Source organism: Megascapheus bottae, chromosome 7 (genome assembly GCF_031878675.1).
Source record: "Megascapheus bottae isolate mThoBot1 chromosome 7, mThoBot2.hap1, whole genome shotgun sequence".
Taxonomy (NCBI): domain Eukaryota; kingdom Metazoa; phylum Chordata; class Mammalia; order Rodentia; family Geomyidae; genus Megascapheus; species Megascapheus bottae.
In genome coordinates, this window is record NC_143515.1 from 65365805 (window position 1) to 65384428 (window position 18624).

At 49.4% G+C, this 18624-nt stretch overlaps 1 protein-coding gene and 1 long non-coding RNA gene across 5 annotated transcripts in view; one reads left to right on the forward strand and one right to left on the reverse strand.

Annotated features, from left to right (window-relative positions):
- Positions 1-4892: 4892 nt before the first annotated feature.
- Positions 4893-7677, forward strand: LOC150060942 (uncharacterized). 2 transcript variants are annotated; one of them, XR_016536176.1, is made up of 4 exons: positions 4893-5006; positions 5741-5802; positions 6385-6461; positions 6865-7275. It is a non-coding gene; the product is annotated as an uncharacterized LOC150060942 (long non-coding RNA). The 2 variants fall into 2 exon arrangements; XR_016536177.1 differs by lacking the exons at positions 6385-6461; positions 6865-7275 and adding an exon at positions 7503-7677.
- A 5964-nt stretch (positions 7678-13641) lies between these two features.
- Positions 13642-18624, reverse strand: part of Babam2 (BRISC and BRCA1 A complex member 2) — a 393826-nt gene continuing 388843 nt past the window's right edge. For all 3 annotated transcript variants that reach the window (XM_090337241.1, XM_090337243.1, XM_090337240.1), the window contains one exon: positions 13642-14055. In XM_090337241.1, coding sequence (XP_090193367.1) covers positions 13992-14055 — 64 coding nt within the window. In that variant the 3' untranslated portion in view covers positions 13642-13991. The remainder of the gene's footprint in view (positions 14056-18624) is intronic.

The following is an 18624-nucleotide window of genomic DNA, read 5'->3' on the forward strand; positions in this document are numbered from 1 at the left end:
CAAGTCTGCTAGCCTCCTGTCTAGCTGGCTTTGGCTTCACCTGTGTGCCTGTCTCCTACCTCTAGGGGACACATGAGCCCAACAACTTCCAAGATGGTGAAGAAGGAGATCACGTGGATGTTCTGGAAATGCACGCTTAGTGTCTACTGGCAACTCCCCCCCCCCCCACACGAGAAGTTTCATGACTCCCTGTGAGCCCACCCTCTCAGCTTTATTTCCTCGACTGTCTCTTTTCATCCTATTTTTAGACTGTTATTACTTTAAGTTTTTTTCTCCAATGAAATACGTTTCTTTTCTTCTTCTTTTTAATAACCACAATATCAAGTCTTAGTGTCTTCTTTTCTTGAAACAGTGTCTCACTTGGTAGTTAGGGCTGCCTTTTGAATTTACGATCCACCTGTCTTCAGCCTCTAGTGCAGGGATTATAGGCATGCATGACTGCCGGAGGAACAATAATTTCGTAATATCATATAAAAATGAGTTCAAGTTCAGATTTCCCTGGTGGTCTTATCCCTCTGAGAGCAGGGGTAGATTTAACCTCTAGATCAGAGGGAATTGCACATCATGTCACAGCACTACTGTGGGTCAGTTCAACTTCTGCTGTGCTATGGGATGGCAAGTATGCCGTGAATTATGAGAGGACAAGTGAAGGAGTAGTGACTGGAAAAATGGGACAATCAGGAAACACTCTTCCAACATTCTCTGTCCATCTTCAGAAACTGGAAACCAGATGGAGCCGTGTGAGTGCTGAGGACATTTTTCTCTCTCTCAGCAGGGAAAATTGTCTCCTGCCCCTTCCCATCACTGAACCCTGCCCATCTAGTGTCCCTTTCCTGCTGCTTTGTCTGCACCCCCAGGACTGTTTCCCCGCCCCAGAGCAGGCTGGGAACAGACGGGAGGAATAGACTCAGTCTGCTGGTGGGGTCTGTGTGCACAGGGTCATCTGGTTTCAATCCAGTGAAGTCCTAAAACTTTCCACAGGAACTTCTCTGGTAAGCTCCTCCATGAGGCTGGGCAAACAACCTGAGCAGGCTGCACCTTCTAGGGGTGTAGCTGGGGGCCTACTAGGCAGAAGCAGGCATGCATGGTCTGGGGGGGCCCTGATCCCCCCAACTGACTCAGTTCATTGTTGGCCATGTTCCCCGCAGGTCTGCTGGGCTTCCGTTTCCTCATCTATAACATGGGAATAAGTAGGGCTGTGGGGTCAGCTGGACTGAAGCTTGGGAAGTGCCCCATTCATATATGGCAAGCCAGTACTCAGTGTCAGTGACTCCAGAAACTCAATGTGCATTTTAGAATGGATTTTTACAGAAGTATTATTTCACAGAGGTAATATTATCATGCGTTAGCATCATATATCATCCAGTGAGGTCAGGTATAGTGTCCCACCATCAAATTTATGCACACTTCCTCATTAAAACCTGTATGATTCGAAGTGGGAATCTGAATGTTCCTATGTACCTTCATATTTTCTTGAGCTGACTTTGCTGAATAAATTATGAAAAGGACTTAGGCCTTACAGAGCTCTGGAGCGTCTGACATTGTGGGTTAGGGACTGGGGACATGCTTATTTGGGAAGAAGGGTGGGTTCTCTTGGCAGAGGGCTGGGCCCAGCTCTGTGGAGAGGAGTGGTTTTTCCACAGAAGTCTCTGCCAGCAGACAGCAACTTTGAGTGCTGAGAAAGAGCCCCTTCCTCTGGTCAGGCAGCATCAGGTCTGGAAACCACACAGCCTGGGGGTTCCAGGAGACTCCTGCCAGAGGCTGAGTGGCTGGCTCCCTGCTGGCTCCCAGCTGGCTCCCAGCGCCAGGATTTCTCACCCATTTCCTTCCTTGTCCTCTACTTGGCCTACTTGGGCCAAGGGTTCTCAGGCTCAGGGATGAATGAGAGGAAGGAACAGGCTTCCTTCATCTTAGAGACAGAGTGAAACACCTACTCTGGTTACCCCACAGGGGCATCTCACCCACCCTCGCCCCGATGCTGTAGCTGTGGGCACAGTGCCTTGGGTATTAGCCCACAGATGCAGCATTTGCCAAGCAAGGCACCGCCTCTGGTGTGGTTATTCTGGTTTCATTATTCTGCCATGGCTTGGCAGTGAGGACCCCTGCCCACGGCCACACAGAGCTCCCACAGGGTGCACACTCCCCCCTCCTCCCCACTAAGTGTTCTGCGCCCTCCACTCCTTGCTGTCCTGGATCGCCACGTCACACCTCCTCAGTGGCCTCTGCTCAACTGCCCCAGGCCAAAGGCAGCTATAGGAAATGAGAGGCTGAACACAAGCTTGGGGTGGCCCTGGGCCTGGAGTCCCGGCGACTGACAGGGGTTGCGTCTCGGCGTGGGGAATTCCCCCTTGCTGGCTGCCCGAGGATTAAACACAACAACCCAGCTAATAATAGAATATAAAGAGAAAACAAGACAACAGCAGGGGTGGATGAAGGCGATTAATGCTTATAAAAATGCTTTGAGCCCCTGGGAGAAAAAGAAACACTAAACATAAAGCTTCATCCCCCAAGCCTCCTTCAGCCTGTCAGGCAGCCAGGGCGGCTCTGGGCCTCAGAATGGAGGAATAAAGAGGAGGAGAAAATTGAGTGGTGGAAGCAGCCATGAATGACTGTTTGACAGCGGGGGTTGCCTAGCCCCAGGGGGCCAGCACAGAACCTGTCCTGGCCCAAGCTACTCAGACATTTCCCATGGGACTTTCTGGGCTGGCCAGGATGGTGGCTTTGGGAGCCAGTATGGTCACCTTCTTGTACCAAGGCAGATGACAGTCACCTCTAAGATTGGTGAGGAAGATAGCTGGACACGGTGACTCTAATGGATGGTTTTGTCCAAGTCTAGCCACCCTACCAGAAAGTGGAGACAGACTGAGCCTCTGGGGTCTCTCCTGGCTTCAGGACCTTGGTCATAGCCACGTACAGCATGTGGTGGGTGGGTGGGTTACTAGGCCTTCCAGGACTCAGAGGTGGGCTGAGGGCCCAGTACCAGGGTGAGGTATGAGTCCTCACACAAGCTGGGGGCCACCTTTGTGGAGCTCATGTGTACCAGAGGTGGTGGCAGAGAAGCAACCTTCACAGGAATGGGTACATGTTGAGGAAAGCGCCCGGAGAATCCTTCCAGTCTCTGGAAACCGAAGCAGAAGCCTAGCCTCTTCCAGGTGAGGGAGAGGAGGAGGAATTGGGGCCAGGCCAGAACTTTCTGGAGGACAGCACCCTCCTACCCTCCCCTAGGCCTGAGGGGCTCTGCAACAGTCCAAGCTGCAGCCGCCATGAGGACCAGCCAGGATCCTTTCTAGGATTCAAGATGCCAATCAGGGCTGCAGACAACCTCTGTGGGCTTAGGGACCAATTAGAGAAAGCTGACTCCTGGGTGGACGTGGTCTGGGCCCAGACTTGCTGAGCTGAATGGGGGACTGGGGTACACACTCTGCTCACCCCTTGTCCAACAAAACATGCCCTTTTCCATGTACGAGGCATCACTGACGCCAAAGGCCCCTCCAGACTCAGGACTGCCTTCCTCCTTCTGAGACCTCGTTGCCTATCTCCACCCTGCTCATGGAAACTTCCAGTTTGGGCGAGCTGTAGCTGAATGAAAGAGACAGCGACAACCTTAAACTAGCAGTCAGATGGCGTCATAGTCTCAGTTCTTGGTCCCTGTCCCTCTTGGTGCCTCCGTTTCCCTACCTGTGTTAGCAGTTCAACCAGATGTTTCTGATCACCCTGAGACACTTGGACAAGCACCCAAATAAAAGCTGCCCCTGTTTGCCTGCCAGCTTTTTCTACAGAGTAGCAGAGCAACATCCAGGAGTGAGGATAGAGGGGGTGTGGGGTGAGAGTGTGGAGTGAAAGACTGGGCTCCACGCTGTTCCCCACAGTCTGGGTCCCCTGGGTTGCCAAGCGATGTCTCAGAAAGGGCCTGTGATGTAGGGACAGCTCTGGGTCTTCCCAGAGTGGATGGCAACCATGGGTGGCCTGGGCGTGCCACTCCCTGCTCCCTGCTGACTCTTACACACTGTCTGGGATTGTACTGGGGGTGGCCCGGGCTTCCCTCGACTCCTTACCGAGGTCCACAGAGCTGAGTGTAGACCCAGCAATGCATACTGGGAACCAGGTGTCCATGCTGACCTATTTTCTTTTCTGTAAAATGAGGAAATTTTTTTTTTTTTTTTTTTTTTTTTTTTGCCAGTCCTGGGCTTGAGCTCAGGGCCTGAGCACTGTCCTTGGACTTTCTCAAGGCGAGAGCTCTACTTCTTGAGCCTTAGTACCATTTCTGGCTTTTTTCTATGTATGTGGTACCAAGGAATCGAACCCGAGTCTTTGTGCATGCTAGGCGAGCACTCTACCACTAGGCCAAACTCCTGGCCCCGAGGGTGGAATTTTTTTTAAATCTCTGAAGATTGTTATGAGGGCAGGAGGAGATGTGGGTTAGGGCACTGGCCATGTGGCTGGTGGGGCAGACACAGTGTAGACAGTCAACAAGTGGCTGCCATGGTAGTCGTCATCATCAATTGTCACTGTTATCACCATCACCATCACTACCATCTGAGTGCTGACCGTGGCCCCTCTCCTGATCCTTAACCCAGTTTCTTGTCATTCTCTCCTCACTCCTGGAAGTCAGAGCTCCTGGGCCCTCCAAGACTGTCACACATTAGGCTTTCCCAGTTCTCTTCTCTGACCCCAGGTCCATTCTAAGAGCCCTTTCTATCTCCACGGTGGGTTCTCCTGTTTCCATCATTCTTTGCAGCTTGGCTGTTTCTCCATATGAGCGTCAAGGGCAGTGGAGTCTGAGGCTTCTTGGTTAGCTTTACCAGCAGCATTCTAGAAGACAGCACAGAAGGCCTCATTTGGTCCTGTGTGACATAATAACGCACTGAGGCCAGGGGCTGGGCTCTCCTCAGGCAAGCTCAAGATGACCTTTGTGATGGGCAGGGCCCTGCATGGAGGCTCTGAAGGAGCCAGTTCAGCTTCTGGCATCTCAAGCAGCCAGCCCAACAGTCCCCCAGGCTGGACAGGTATGGCTTGCCTACAGGTGGGGTAGATTGAGGACTCCTTAATAATAGCTCAGGACAGTGACAGCCACTCCTGTCTGGGGTCTGGGTGTTCATTAGACCCTAGGCATGCCAGAGCCTTTATCCTTCTTGATGGCCCACTGAGCTATTAGTTACAGACTAACTAGGTTCAGAGGGGTGATAGGCAGATGGCCAGGAGGTAGCTGAGCAAGGTTTTAATCTCTCTATAGTTCCAGACCTGGGCTTATCACCCCTACTGGCTTGCCCTCTGCCCGCTGGGGTCCTGACTCTGCTGGGGTCGTGCAGTAGCCTTGGCTAGCACCTTTCTGAGACAGAAGCAAGCTCTTCTGTTCTGAGCACCCTTGCATGCCTATGCAGATCCCAGAATTCCGGGGTCCTCAACACAGATTAGCCTTTGCCAAGTCTTCCAGGCTTGAAGCAGGTGACAAAATGATAAAGGACTTGCTTTATCACTTTGTCCATCTTGCTTTTCTATGTCCTTCCAGCACATGGCCTAAGTATCAGTCCCTTGGTTTATGTGGCCTACAAATGGCGCTGTGTCACATGGTCTTAGTGCTCAAGAGGCTCTCTTCTGTATTTGCTACTTCCTTCCCTTCTCCCACTCCAGTGCCCCCCACCCCAGGTGTGGTGTGATGCCTTCTGGAAGTTGCCATCCCCCCATCTTTTACCTGCTGCCTGCCACTACCACCACACTGACAAACCAACCTTCTTAACAGCCCTTTGGTCCTGACCTCCCTGCTCATCAGCTGTACAGAGGAGTTACAGTTCCACAAGTCAGGTAATAAGTATATTTCTTTTTCCCCACTCCCAGTTTTTCCCTCCCATCACCACCTGGTCACTAACTCTTAAGGATTATTTCCCCCTCAAAGTGCTATCCCCAACTTGTCAGAGGCTTTTATCAGGCAACCTTTCTACCAACTCTCTCCCTGTTTCCTCCTCGCCCTCCAAGGGGAGTGGCTGAAGAAATGCTAGAATAAGATGGAAGAGGGTGTCTGTTCCCCGGGGGTGGGGTCAGTTGATAGGTAAGGAGACAGATGTTGAAGGAGAAGGGGCAGGGAGTTACTTGGGCAAGCTCTAAAAGACAATAATGATAAAGATGGCTTTTTGAGTAGTTGGGTCTCTAAGTTCTGCATTCACAGATTCAATCCACTGCAGATGGAAAAGATTCAGAAAACTTGCATCTGTACCGAACACATGCAGATTATCTTATTATTCCTTAAGCAATATAGTGTAACAACAACTTACACAGCATTTGCTTTTTATTGGGTATTGCAAGTAATCTAGCCCACAGATTTAATTTGGGGGTCTGTGGCTGCTCAGGGACAAGATGTGCTAGGCCCTAAGTGTTGTGTGTGTCCAGTCTCAGAGAGCCCTTCTGCAAACCCCACGAGGTCATGGAAATGGAGGTCAAAAGGCTTGCTCAACTTGACACACCTAGTAAGTGGCTCAGCCAGGATTTGACTCAGTCAAGCTGGCTCCAGAACCCCAGGGCCCCGGACTTTGACAACAAGCCAATTAGCCCAGGGCTTTGTTTCACTTCAGCTGGCAGCAGTCTGGAGTTAGTTTTGTAATAGGGTCCATCCGTGGGTTAGGCTGGGGGACCATCGGGCCTGGGTGGCTGGAGCAAGGGCAGTGAGGCCAGAGCCCAAGGCTGCTGGGGAAGAGATCAGGCAGGCTGCCATCTGAGCTGTGCATGCACAGCCTGCACATGTGGAGGTGGCACACACTTGAGTCCAAGAGGGGGCACTGAGGCAACATAAGGGGGACCACAGTCCTCTAAAGTACGTGCGTGTGCAGTGTGCATGGGTAGGCACGGGATACCTCTAGGTGTCTCTTTCAGGGTGCCCTGGACATGTGAGGCTGGCCCTTATCCACAGCTCAGCCCTGGCATCGGACCCATTTGGGCTAGTTCATTAGTCTAACCATCCTCCACCTGCTTGAACTTCACTGCCGCTCCAGAGAAAACTTAGTGTCACATGTCATCTGCAGGCACTGCTCTACTCAAATAGGTGTTGACTTTCTTAAGAATATCTGACTTTGTGAAAAACTCATTAGGCACTTTTTAAATAATAGAAACAAGAGCCATATAATGTGTGATTGTTGTTCTTAATGTACTATGTTATTTCTCATCTCTTTTGTTGTCCCTTGGTTATCTCATATTGTTACAGTATCTTACCTTGTTATCTGATACATTGTAAATACGTTTATTTATTTGAAAAAGAGAAAGTAAGGGAAAAACAAGATGAGTGGGAGGGGGAGGGAAAGTGGGAGAAAAACATGGGAAGGATAACAATGTTCAAGAAGTAATGTAACTTACCCATTACCCGATGAATGTAACTGCAACCCCTCTATACATCACCTGACAATAAAATTAAAAATAAATTTCCCCAGTGGCTTCCTTTGGCTCTGGCTTTCTGCAGGGTTGGCATGCCCCAGGTATCCAAAACCCAGTGGCTTCCTTTGGCTCTGGCTCTGCAGGGTTGGCATGCCCCAGGTATCAAAAGGGCCATTGGACCAAGATGGAATGTACCAACTGCAAACTACTACCTGGGTCAGGGCCTAGATATATTTCATGGTGCTCAAGTTTCTAGAAGCCCCTTTCCTCACCTCTATCAGCCAACAGCAACATGAACAGCTTAAGGTGACCAGGAGCTGGTAAGATCCATTTTACAACAACTAATGAGATCATAGAGTTTCAAGGGACCAATCTTTTTGAGTGGCTCCTGAGGGCAGAGCCACCCCTAGGGGGTATGCTCCAACGAGAGTCCTTGGGATGGGGAGGCCTCTGTGGTGCAGCCCAGGAAGGGGAAGGTTGAAGAAGGGGGTGGTGTGTTATTCTGGAGGAGCAGGAATGTCTCCACACCTGCAAGCCATTCGCCCATCCCAAAGTATTACACAGGCAGAGAGCTGGGCGAGAGCTGGACATTGCTTACTTGCTGCTGGGGCTCCTTTTATTGCCACGGTGATCATGACTTAGCATGACCCCAAGCGTGACCTCCCAGGCTTGTCAAGTGTGGTTCTTCTAAAGCAAGCAGAGACTGGGGAAAGAGTAAATCCTAACGCCTTCGAGTTATTTCGTATTAACCCTAGCATCAGCTCAAGGACATCACTCACTGCCTTTGCTAGTACCTTGGTACATTTCCATAAGAATTGTAACAACTATTTGCATCTTGTTTTCTTCGGGTAATTATTTTAACTAAGTATGTTTTGGATTTCAATTTACAAATATGGCACCAACTTTGAAGTCTGATGTTCTCTCTTCAACCTTCCTCCTCCCCGTTGTGGCCTGGCCCTAGCTTAACCATCTGCAAATAAACTAGCATTTTTATGTATCTATGTAGCCATAGAGAGGTCCGTGTCCAAGACTATGATGAAACACCTTTCATTGTTCCATATATATATATATATATATATAATATTTTTTCTTCCTACAGTGCTGAGGCTCAAACCTAGGCAGGTCTTGTGCATGAGCTCTACTATTAAGCTCCATCCCCAGCTCAAAATATCTTGTAATTGATGGCACAAAGGCCCAGAATCCCCTATGGAGTCAGACCATGGAAATAGTGGACTGGGGCCTGGTGCCAGCCTCTTTCTATCTTGGACAGGCCCCACCATGCCAGGCTTTCCTCATGTTGGAAATGGCCAAAAAGCAAGTACAGTGGAAAACTGCTTAACCCAGGGTACACACACTCTAAGCAATATATTGTTGGATGATTTTGTGGTTGTGTGAACATGAGTAAGATTACACAGAGTAAGAAGGCTACAACATCACTAGGTGATATAATCTTGTGGAACTAAAACCATCTATGTTGGCCACCGTTGACTAAAACATCTCTATGCAGAACATGACTGTAAATGAATGTGTCATGTATTCTGTACAGAATATGTACAGTAGATGCTCAGTACGTTGATTGCATTGGAGGAAACTGGATTGTAAAAGTGAAAAGAAACAGGCAACTGGATTGATTCCTTGGGTTATAAGGAAGAGAAAAGAAGAGGAAGGAGGAAGGGAAGGAAGAATAGCAAAAAAAAAGTAGATTGAACAAATAAATAAATGTATTGGCTGCATGTATTTGGGCAACAGTATTTGAGGTTCAGTATTTGAATTAAAGATAGAGGCAACACATACCTCAGTTCTATTTATTTGTTGCCAGTACAGGAGTTTGAACTCAGAACCTTGTACTTTACCTTAGCTCCTTCTGCTCATGACTGGCACACTACCACTTTAGGCATGCCTCGACTTCTGAACTTTTTGCTGGTTAATTGGAGTCTTGCGTATCAGTCTGTCCAGTGTAACCTCAAATCAAGATTCTCAGACCTCAGTCTCCTGAGTATCTAGGATTATAGGAGTGACCTATCAACCAACATTCAGCTTTGGTAGTTGTTTTTAGGCTTAAAAAATGCACCATCAGCCCTTCCTACTTATAGTTGTCATCTAACTTTTACCCTTTTGGCCCTGTATGTAAGTACTATGGACACATAAACAATGAGCTATCATTTGTAAAAGCATTACTGAATCTATGATGCTCTTAATAGAATTGGATTGCATCTTACCATCAGATGATGTCCCTAACCTTTCATGCTGTGAACTGTGAGAGGGCCTCTCCCTCAGCATGGCACAGGCTCTGGGACTGATGCTATTTATGGGCCCACGCCAGAGGAAAACCCAGTGTGGCCAGTGCTCTGAGGCCGTGACTCTGAAACAAGAGTCTGTAGCCATCAGGAATCGAAACTGAGTCAGAGGCCACAGCTCTGATTTCCTTACTGTGGGAAAGCAGGGGCTGGGCAAAGCAGGTCACTGGGTTGTGCTTCTCCAGTGAAGTCCCAAAGTCCTGCTAAGTTAAGGCCACACTAGTGTGTGTTTGTGTGCTGGGTGTGTGTGTGGGGTGTCCTACAAATGCAACTCATCTTTCATTGTTACAACCCAAAATGACTCACTGTTTCATCATTCTAGGGATCTAGTCAGGGTCACTTCTTCCAAAGGCCACATTCACTGGCAGGACTTTTCTAACAGGGGCACCCTGACTTTTTGAAAAAGGCCAAAGTCAACAACCAGAAATTCTTTTTTTCTGCTTTGCAGGCATGATGGCCACTGTTTATCAAACCAAGACTGTACTTAATGTTTTATAGCTATTTCTCCCTTAATTCTCCCAACCTTGGAGACTGGTAATTATTCCTATTTTATAGATAAGTATAGCACTAGCCAGGTGCTGGTGGTTCACACCTATAATCCTAGCTACTCAGGAGGCTGAGATCTGAGTCTTTTCAGTTCAAAGCAAGTGCAGGCAGGACAGTCCAGGAGACTCTTATCTCCAATTAACCATCAGAAAGCAAGAAGTGGCACTAGGGCCCAAAATGGTAGAGAGCTAGCCTTGAGCAAAAGAGCTCAGGGACAGCATCCAGACCCTGAACTTAAGCCTCCCAGCTGAAAAGAAAAACAGGGGAAATAAAGACAGACTAGAGCTGGCCTTAGCAGAGCTCCCATCAGTGTGCCCCTCCCCTACTCCACATTTAGTGACGGCCCACTGGTGGCATGGAATTGGTTACGGTTACAGTGGTGAAATGATGGAAATGATCAAGCTGTGGTGTATGACCCAGTAGCCTAGTTTCTCTCTTTCTCTTTCTTTCTTTCTTTCTTTCTTTCTTTCTTTCTTTCTTTCTTTCTTGCTTGCTTGCTTGCTTGCTTGCTTGCTTGCTTGCTTGCTTGCTTGCTTGCTTTCTTTCTTTCTTTCTTTTGAATCACATGAGATCTAGTTGTTAAATATTTCCCAGTTAGAAAGTGGGTAGACTCTGGATTAAAAAAGAAGTCTCTCGGGCCGTGAGTTTGGCCTAGTGGTAGAGTGCTTGGCTTGCATGCACCAAGTCCCGGGTTCAATTCCTTGGTACCACATACACAGAAAAGGCCAGAAATGGTGCTGTGGCTCACGTGGTAGAGTTCTAGCCTTGAGAAAGCCCAAGAACAGTGCTCAGGCCCTGAGTTCAGTCCCCAGGACTGGTACACACAAAAAAAGTCTCTCATTGTGAAGCTCAAATCCTTTCCATTTCACGTTCTCATGTGGGCTCCATCTACCAGCAAACCATCAGGCTATGTCTTTGGAAGCCATACAGCCAGGTAGCTCATGTCTGCAATCCTAGTGTCTCAGGAAGCTGAGATCTGAGGATACTGGGTTCAAGCCCAAGAAATCTGAGAGACTCTTGTCTCCAATTAATGACCAAAAAGCCAGAAGTGGAAGTGTGGCATAAGCAGTAGAGCTTCAGGTACCAGTACCAGCATGCGTGTGTGTGCGCACGCCCACACGCATGTCACACTGCTAGACGCTGGCTGATGGATTTGTCCCGCCTCCCTGGACCCCACAAGGGGTTCTCATTCAAGTTTATTAGTAAACATATCTGAGTCCTCTTTCTTGTCTGCTGAGCTAAAGGTTCGACTTATAAGGGCTGAGTCAGCTAGAGACAGGATTTATGAGGTAATAATAATGTATCCTCCTCTATGGCGCTTCTCATCGTGAAAGCTTTTTATAGCCATTTCCTAATTAGTCCCGGGCTACCCTCTGTGCAGGTATAATGCTTGAGGATGGGCAAAGCCAACAAGGAATGTTTAAAAATATGCAGGGTGCCCTGGTCCACTGCCAGGCAGCTCACTTTCTGTTGTTCAGTTCTGAGAAAATCAGCCCAAACCCCTGCCTAGAGTAAGGGAGCTGAACATCTTAAAATCAAGTCATATAACCACTATCTTCACAGCCTTCACAGGGAAAGGAGTCATTTCCAGTGTGTACCGGGTTCTGTGTAAGGTGCTGCTGGACTGGAAGCCAAGAGCCTGGACACCATCACGACACTGACACTTCATGGCTGGTGATCAAACATTGTCCACTTAACCTCTCTGATCCTGTTTCCCCCTCTGTCAAATAGGCTGCTCTTTTTGGCCGATACGCTAGGGTATCATGTAAGTCTGGCCAGCTAAACAGTGTGAAGCTCAGCATTCCACTGCCTCTACGGGCTGCCATTGTGGGGATAAAATGGATCTGGTTGTTGACTGAACCCATTACACCGTCAGCCACCCTCTACTGGAGCTGGAGAAGCCTGCCGGATCCTCAGCAAGCCCTGGCTCCACCAGCTCTTGGCTCAGCAGGAAGGAGGGTCACATGCATGCTCTTCTATGGTAAAGGTGGCCAGAGAACACTACGGGGTCATGCCGTGAGGCTGTTGCAGAGACTGCAGCCTGGCACACTGTTGTTCTGAGTAGAGGGGCACCTTTCTGTGGGCAGCCAGCTGGCCATGGTCAGATAGATGCCAGTGTGAAACTGCCCAATAGAAACACCCAGTAAAGGTCATTAAACTCCAGATGTCTACCAACAATGCCATGGCTTAATAGGTGTGCAGAGGGACCTACCTAGTTGTTCCTGGGGATTCTGAGGTGCTGAGGCCACGGTCTGGTCTAGCTCTGTTCCTGTATCACACAGAGGAAGGAACTGACTTGGCTGCGCAGCTGCTGAGTGGCAGGGTAGGGACATGGCCACAGGACATGGGGTTGCTGTGTCCCGTGAACTCTCAGAGGCAGCAGCTCCCCAGCTGGCAGCCCTGACAGGTGGGCTCTCTCTGCTTTTCTGGGAACATTCCTGGTGTTGGGGGCTAGAGTGGAGTGCAGATCCAGCATAGGGTTCCTTACTGGTGTTACAGGGCCACATCTCATTTTCTTTAAGGTTCACACAGTAGGACTGACTCCAAGAGCCACCAGGGGACCAAGGGAGGGAATGAGAGGCCAGGCCAAGGCTGGCTCTAAGGGCAGGTCCTTCCTCTCCAGGTTGAGAGCCCCTTTTGGGCAGAGCCATGTTGAATGTCATGACCACACCATGTAAGTCAGGTGTGTGGATGGCAGCTCACTTGTGCATGGGCTAGAGGAAGATGGGGTGAAAAATCTGGCTTCTCCATGCCTACATTTTCCCTGGAATTGCTACAACAGGTTCTGGAACTGCCGAACCTAGGTTCCCCTTGCTGCGTGCTGAAGTGGCAGGGGATGGGGTGCTGACTTATGGCTTCTCAGCTCCCTAGCCTCTAGCCTTGATGCAAGTCTAGGAACAGCAGAGCTTGCTCAAGCCTCCTCCCTGGTCCTGATCTTGGCTAGCTGCAGAGTTTTCAGGCCTCTGGCCATCTAGATATCAGATACACATCAGTGATAACCCATGATCCCCCAACCTCTGACTTCCAGGGACAAGAATGAGGAGAGGAGAGGGAGGGTGGAGGCAAGAGTGCAATTAGAGTACTAAGGACAATCCACTCGGGGGGTGGGGTGGGATGAGTGCACAGGGCCTACACAGAAACTGGAGTACTAGATGAGGTGGAAGTGTTAGTTTCTGAGTACTAGCCTGGGGTGTGGTGGGGGGGGTGGCCGAAGCCTGAATGCTCAGAGTCCTTTAGGCACCTTTCCTGGGGGACTCCCCACAAATGGAATGTTTCTACATTCATATTCTCGTTTCTACATTCATATTCTCTCTCTCTCTCTCTCTCTCTCTCTCTCTCTCTCTCTCTCTCTCTCTCTCTCTCTCTCTCTCTCTCTCTCTCTCTCCCTCTCTCTCCTTCCCTCCCACCCTCCCTCCCTCCAGGGAATAAAACAACCAAGTGTTGTTCAACAATACAATTTAAAAGAAATCTCAAAGAAGAAGGCACAGGAGAAGGGTGTGTGTGCATTTACGACATCTCACTTTTCCCTGGAAAATTACTGCATCCTGGTTTATGAGTTTATTTCTTCCAGCTAAGAAGGACAGGAGGGAGCAGCCGGCAGCGAGGGGTGCAAGGATTCAGCTCTAGTTTGGGCTGCAGCAGAGTGGGACTGTCTGGGGTGCGCCCAGCTGCTGTGTGAGCAAAAACGGTGTCATGAAGACTTTCCAAACAGATCCCAGGAAGCACGGTGTGCTCACAGGCATGTGGACCTGGGTAGTCTGGCTGGCTGCCCCTCAGCACTGGTGTTTCCTAGAGCTTTCCATTGGCAAACGCGGCCTCCTGGAACTGTGGGACAAAGGTTTTGAAATAAGCCCTGGTGGGAAAGAGAGGAGAAAAAATTGTGGTTAGCACAAACAATTCGAATTAAAAAAAAAAGTGCAACTCAGAGCTTTCAACCTAACTCAGAACAGTTGTTATTTATTGTTCATGCATCTTGGGTTGGATTTTCCTCTTCTGCTGATGCAAAGCCCTCTGGATTTTTCCAGGGAGGTACAGGCAGTTCTCACTGTGCTATCTCTCATGGATAAAGGGCCTGCCAATTCCATTAGGCTTCAGTGCTTAGATTCCGCTGCCCTTCCCAGGACACAGCCAGGGCCTGATCCAAGCTCAGGCCAAAGACAAAAAGTGCCCATCTTGGTTCCCTCCCCATTATTATAGTGATCTGAAATATCAACAGGGTCAAACTTTCCCCTCATTTGGACCTTTGACTCCATATGCATAAAGAAGATTTACTAAGTATTCTTAAATGACCCAGGGTTGTACTGACTTCCAAACACCTATGCAGGCTTCTCTACTGGCAAGCAAGTCAGGCTGGGTATTAAAAAAACAAATCTTTAAAGATGTGGAAAGATCCAAGAAGACCGTGCAGCATTTCTAACCTGCAGAGGCACAGCCACAGTCCACAGTAAGACCCACAACATACCGAGCCCACTCTGTCAGGTGCTGTATGAGGTGGCAGCACATAAGCACTATTGAGCAGTACAAGCAAAGCTGGAGGGGCCACAGACCTGTGCAGGCAGTCAGGGAAGGTCAGGCAGAGGATGAGGCAGGAACACAGGCTTTAGATACGTGGGCCCTCACCCAGCTATGTAATGTCACCTTCCAACAACACTGACAAGGCTGGGAAGGCTCCCCCAAGAAGACCTGTCACCCCTAGCACAAGTGTGTTTTATTTAGGATGTGGTTCTAATAAGCCTGGCTCCGAGGCTCTAGCTCTCAGTAAAGCACCAAATTAGGCATAGAGGAGCTAATTGAAAGGCAGGAAGCAGGTCTGCCTAAGCTTGGAGAAGCAACAATACAGAGCCTTCCTGTAAGAAAAGGACAAACTGCTCGGAATCAGAGCTCAAACAAGGGCTCTGTGGCATAGAGTGAGGGGTCTCCACAACTCAACAGTATCTGGGGACATCAGCTCAGAACAAATGCAGTTGCTTGGAACTCTTTATCTTCCTCCTCCACCAAGTCAACTGATACTCTTCTCAACTGGGTTGCATTCCAGTGCTTGGGCTCTTTCCCCATCGAAGCCTGCACGCCACCCCTCTGCAGCCTGTGACTGTTGGCTGTTCTCTCTGGAAGTCCTTTTCCTGTAAGTTATGTGTTGTTACACATCACAGAACTCGAGTCTCTTCTCCTCCCGCCTTTCTTTGGCTTATCCCTCCCTGCTCTCACTCCCCTCGGCAGAGTAAGCTTTAGCTCATGGTTACTTTCAGGCTTTATGCTCTTTATAGTGGAGAACTCTGTGCCTGGTCTCCAGTGCTCCTTTCAGTCCCATATTCTGACCTCAAGTCGCCCTGTCCTTGTCTTCAGTTTTCTTCCTAGTACATTTCCATGGCTTGTGAAACCCCTGCACCCCCCAAATTTGCCATTCTTCCAGTATAGCCCTCCACTCTTCGTCATATCCCTGCTCAAAGTTGCCTTCTAAAGATGCTGCTGCAGAAGACTGCCTGCTTGTCCTGGACCAGGCCTGCCCTTCGTTTCTGTTACAGACGATGGACTTCTTAGAGTGGGGACCCTGTTACTGTCCCAGGGCCCTGCTCCCAGGGCCTCTCACTACCTGCCTCCAACTAACTTAAAAAAGAAAAAAAAAATCCAACAACCCCCTCACCCACAATTTTGCTCCACTGTTTCTTGATGCATGAACTCCTTTGAGAAGCTGAGGAAGTGAAGACTCTCTACCCAGGAGGGCAGGCTGGCACCCTACCACCCTGACTACAGGATCTGGGGCATGTCATGGGCCCTTAAGTGCACCTGTGGTCTAGGCTGCAAGTTATGGATCTACTCCCCTGCCGGCCATGTGACTGCTTGCTCTTCTCACATGTGGTTTTCGGTTTCTGGACTGTGTACATTCAGACCAGATGCCCCGTTCCCTGCTCTTCCCAGATGGGAGCTCTCATGATGTGCACTTGCAGGATGCTGGCCCTCTCCACATGTGCAGGCCACACTGCTGACCCCAGGACAACAGAGGGATGTCCTCCTCTCAGCTCAGCTCAGTGTGTGCAAAATACTCAGAGGTCACACTTTCAAGATGGCTACTGGTGTGCAAGGAGCTGTGCAAGCACACTCATGACACACCATTACACACTGTCATCTTCTCTGACACAACCTCAAAGCCCTTGCTCATGATCCCAGCAGGTCGTAACCTTCCTTAACACACAAGGGAAAGCCGAGGTGGGGGAAGGAGCTCTGACCCAGGTTGGGTTGGGTGGCCACTCTGGGCTCTGCCCTCGGGGAGTGAAAGGTGCACCCTGATGTGGGTGCTCCCATGGGACAGTGGGTGGGAACTTGCTGCTGCTAAGACATGAGGGCTTTCTAATTTTTTCCTTCAGTGCCTATTTCATGGCAGTTTGGATATGTGGTAGGAGAAGCCCTTCCTCTGAGAGTTAGAGACAGTCAGGCAGCTGCCAGCCTCTGTGGCCTTTGCTTTGCAGGCCAAGGGCACCACAGCATGGGGCTGCTCTGGCCACATTACAAGTGCGGGCTTCTGGGAGTGGCTGCAGCTCATCTGCATGAGGGGCAGAGCGAGACCAGCCTCGGGTGGCCAGCAGCCACGGGACTCCTCTACCCCCTTTCCAGGTCTGAGAAACACTAGCTCAGACCCTACCAACTCAGTTTGTTCTTCAGAAACTTCTAGGGGAAGGGGCTGCAAGCATTTTATACAATACAATGGGCTTGCCAGTGGACTACCGTATGCTTAAGAGGCAAGCTCTTTCCTTTTCAGAAAGTTCTAAAGTTCCCTGTGTGTCCCGGGCTTTCCCTGCCAGGGCAAACTGCATGCATGCCGCCAAGGGGAAGCGTGGCGAGGGCTATTTAAAGCAATGCTACCAGCTGTTTGCAGGCGCGAGTGGGGCTCAGCTTGGATCCTCATTAAGTCAGTTCAGGGAGAGGGAGGAGGAGGAAGAAGGGGAAAATGACAACTGGCTCCCACCCATTTATAGATGTTTCTTAAGCACTGTTTTCATTTATTCCACTTTTTATCAGAGAAAATGGAGAACTGCCCAGAGTACAGCTTGCTAATGACACCAGTTATCTTGTCTTTTTTTTTTTTATCTTGTCATTAAAAAAAAAATTGTGACCCAAAGGCAATGTGTACGGTAAGCTTTCAAAGTGTGCCGAGAGGGCAAGAACCCCTCAGCTCCCCCTTAAGTGGCCAGGGGATGTTCATGGGAGACACAGGCCTGGAGTCAGCCAAGCTCCTCATTTCACTGTCATTGGAAGGGAATCTATTTTTAGACCAAATTAGAGCTCACACTATGTCTTAGGACATAATAAGGCACTGACCTCGTCTCTGATTTCTACCTTCAGAAAATCACAACCCACTCCAATCTGGGAGACTCAGTAAGTCACAGGGAATAAACCCCAGGCTGAGACAGGACAGTGCGGCACAGATGCAGCAGCAGGGGAGGCAGCCCGGGCTCTGGCACCCCAGCCCTTCATGGGGAGGAGTAAAGAACCTCCCGTCTAGGAGTCTGGAGAAGTACTGCTCAGTGGCTCTACTTTCCTTGGCCTTGGGCCTCCTCTCTCGGCTTAGATCCCTCATTTACAGAGCTAAGAGTGGAGCCTGGTGCTCATCCAGGCTGTGTCACAGTCTGTAGAGGATGGGTGATGCAGTGTGTACTCGGGGGCCAGCCATGCCTGAGCACCCACCGGGCAAGAGCTTGAGTATTAGTTTCCTCATCTCTGAAGTCAGGCTAATTGGGACTACCTTTTAAAAGGTTTTTTGTGAGGATTCAATGAGATGGTCCACGTGCACACTTGGCAGGGTACCTGACAGCAGAGATGCTCAATGGGGACCAAGCTACGTGTATGTGGGGAGAGAGAGGTTTGTAACCTGTGGAGATAGCCGCAAGCTTGTACAGTGCAAAAGAAGGATTTCTTATGTGGAGAAAAAGGAGTCCTGAAGTCTTTGCTCTTAGTTTTTCCTCTGACTTATGGTTCCTTGGACAGAGACTTCCTTTGCTACTTACTGTGTTGAGCTGGCAGCCGAGGAACAGAGATGGCCATTCTAAGATCTAGATGTTCAGTCAAAGTCATTGTGACATTATGCAACTTTTCAAATTCAACCCTGAGCTGCTTGAGACCTAATGGAGGTACCTGAAGGTAAACTCTAGCCAGAGGCACCTCTAGGCCCTGGCCCATTTTCTGCCTAATCTGACTGGGCATGCTCCTTGGATACAGTTTTGGTCAAAGGCTTTGTGAGGAAGGAGGAAACAGCTGTTGACTACAGGAGTATTTAAGAATTAGGTGACCACTGGACACTGATGGCTCACAATGACAATCCTAGCTATTCAAGAGGCTGAGTCTCATGATCACAGTTAGAAGCCAGCCTGGACAGGAAAAGCTATGACATTCTCATCTTCAATTAACCACTAAAAGTTGGAAGTAGAGC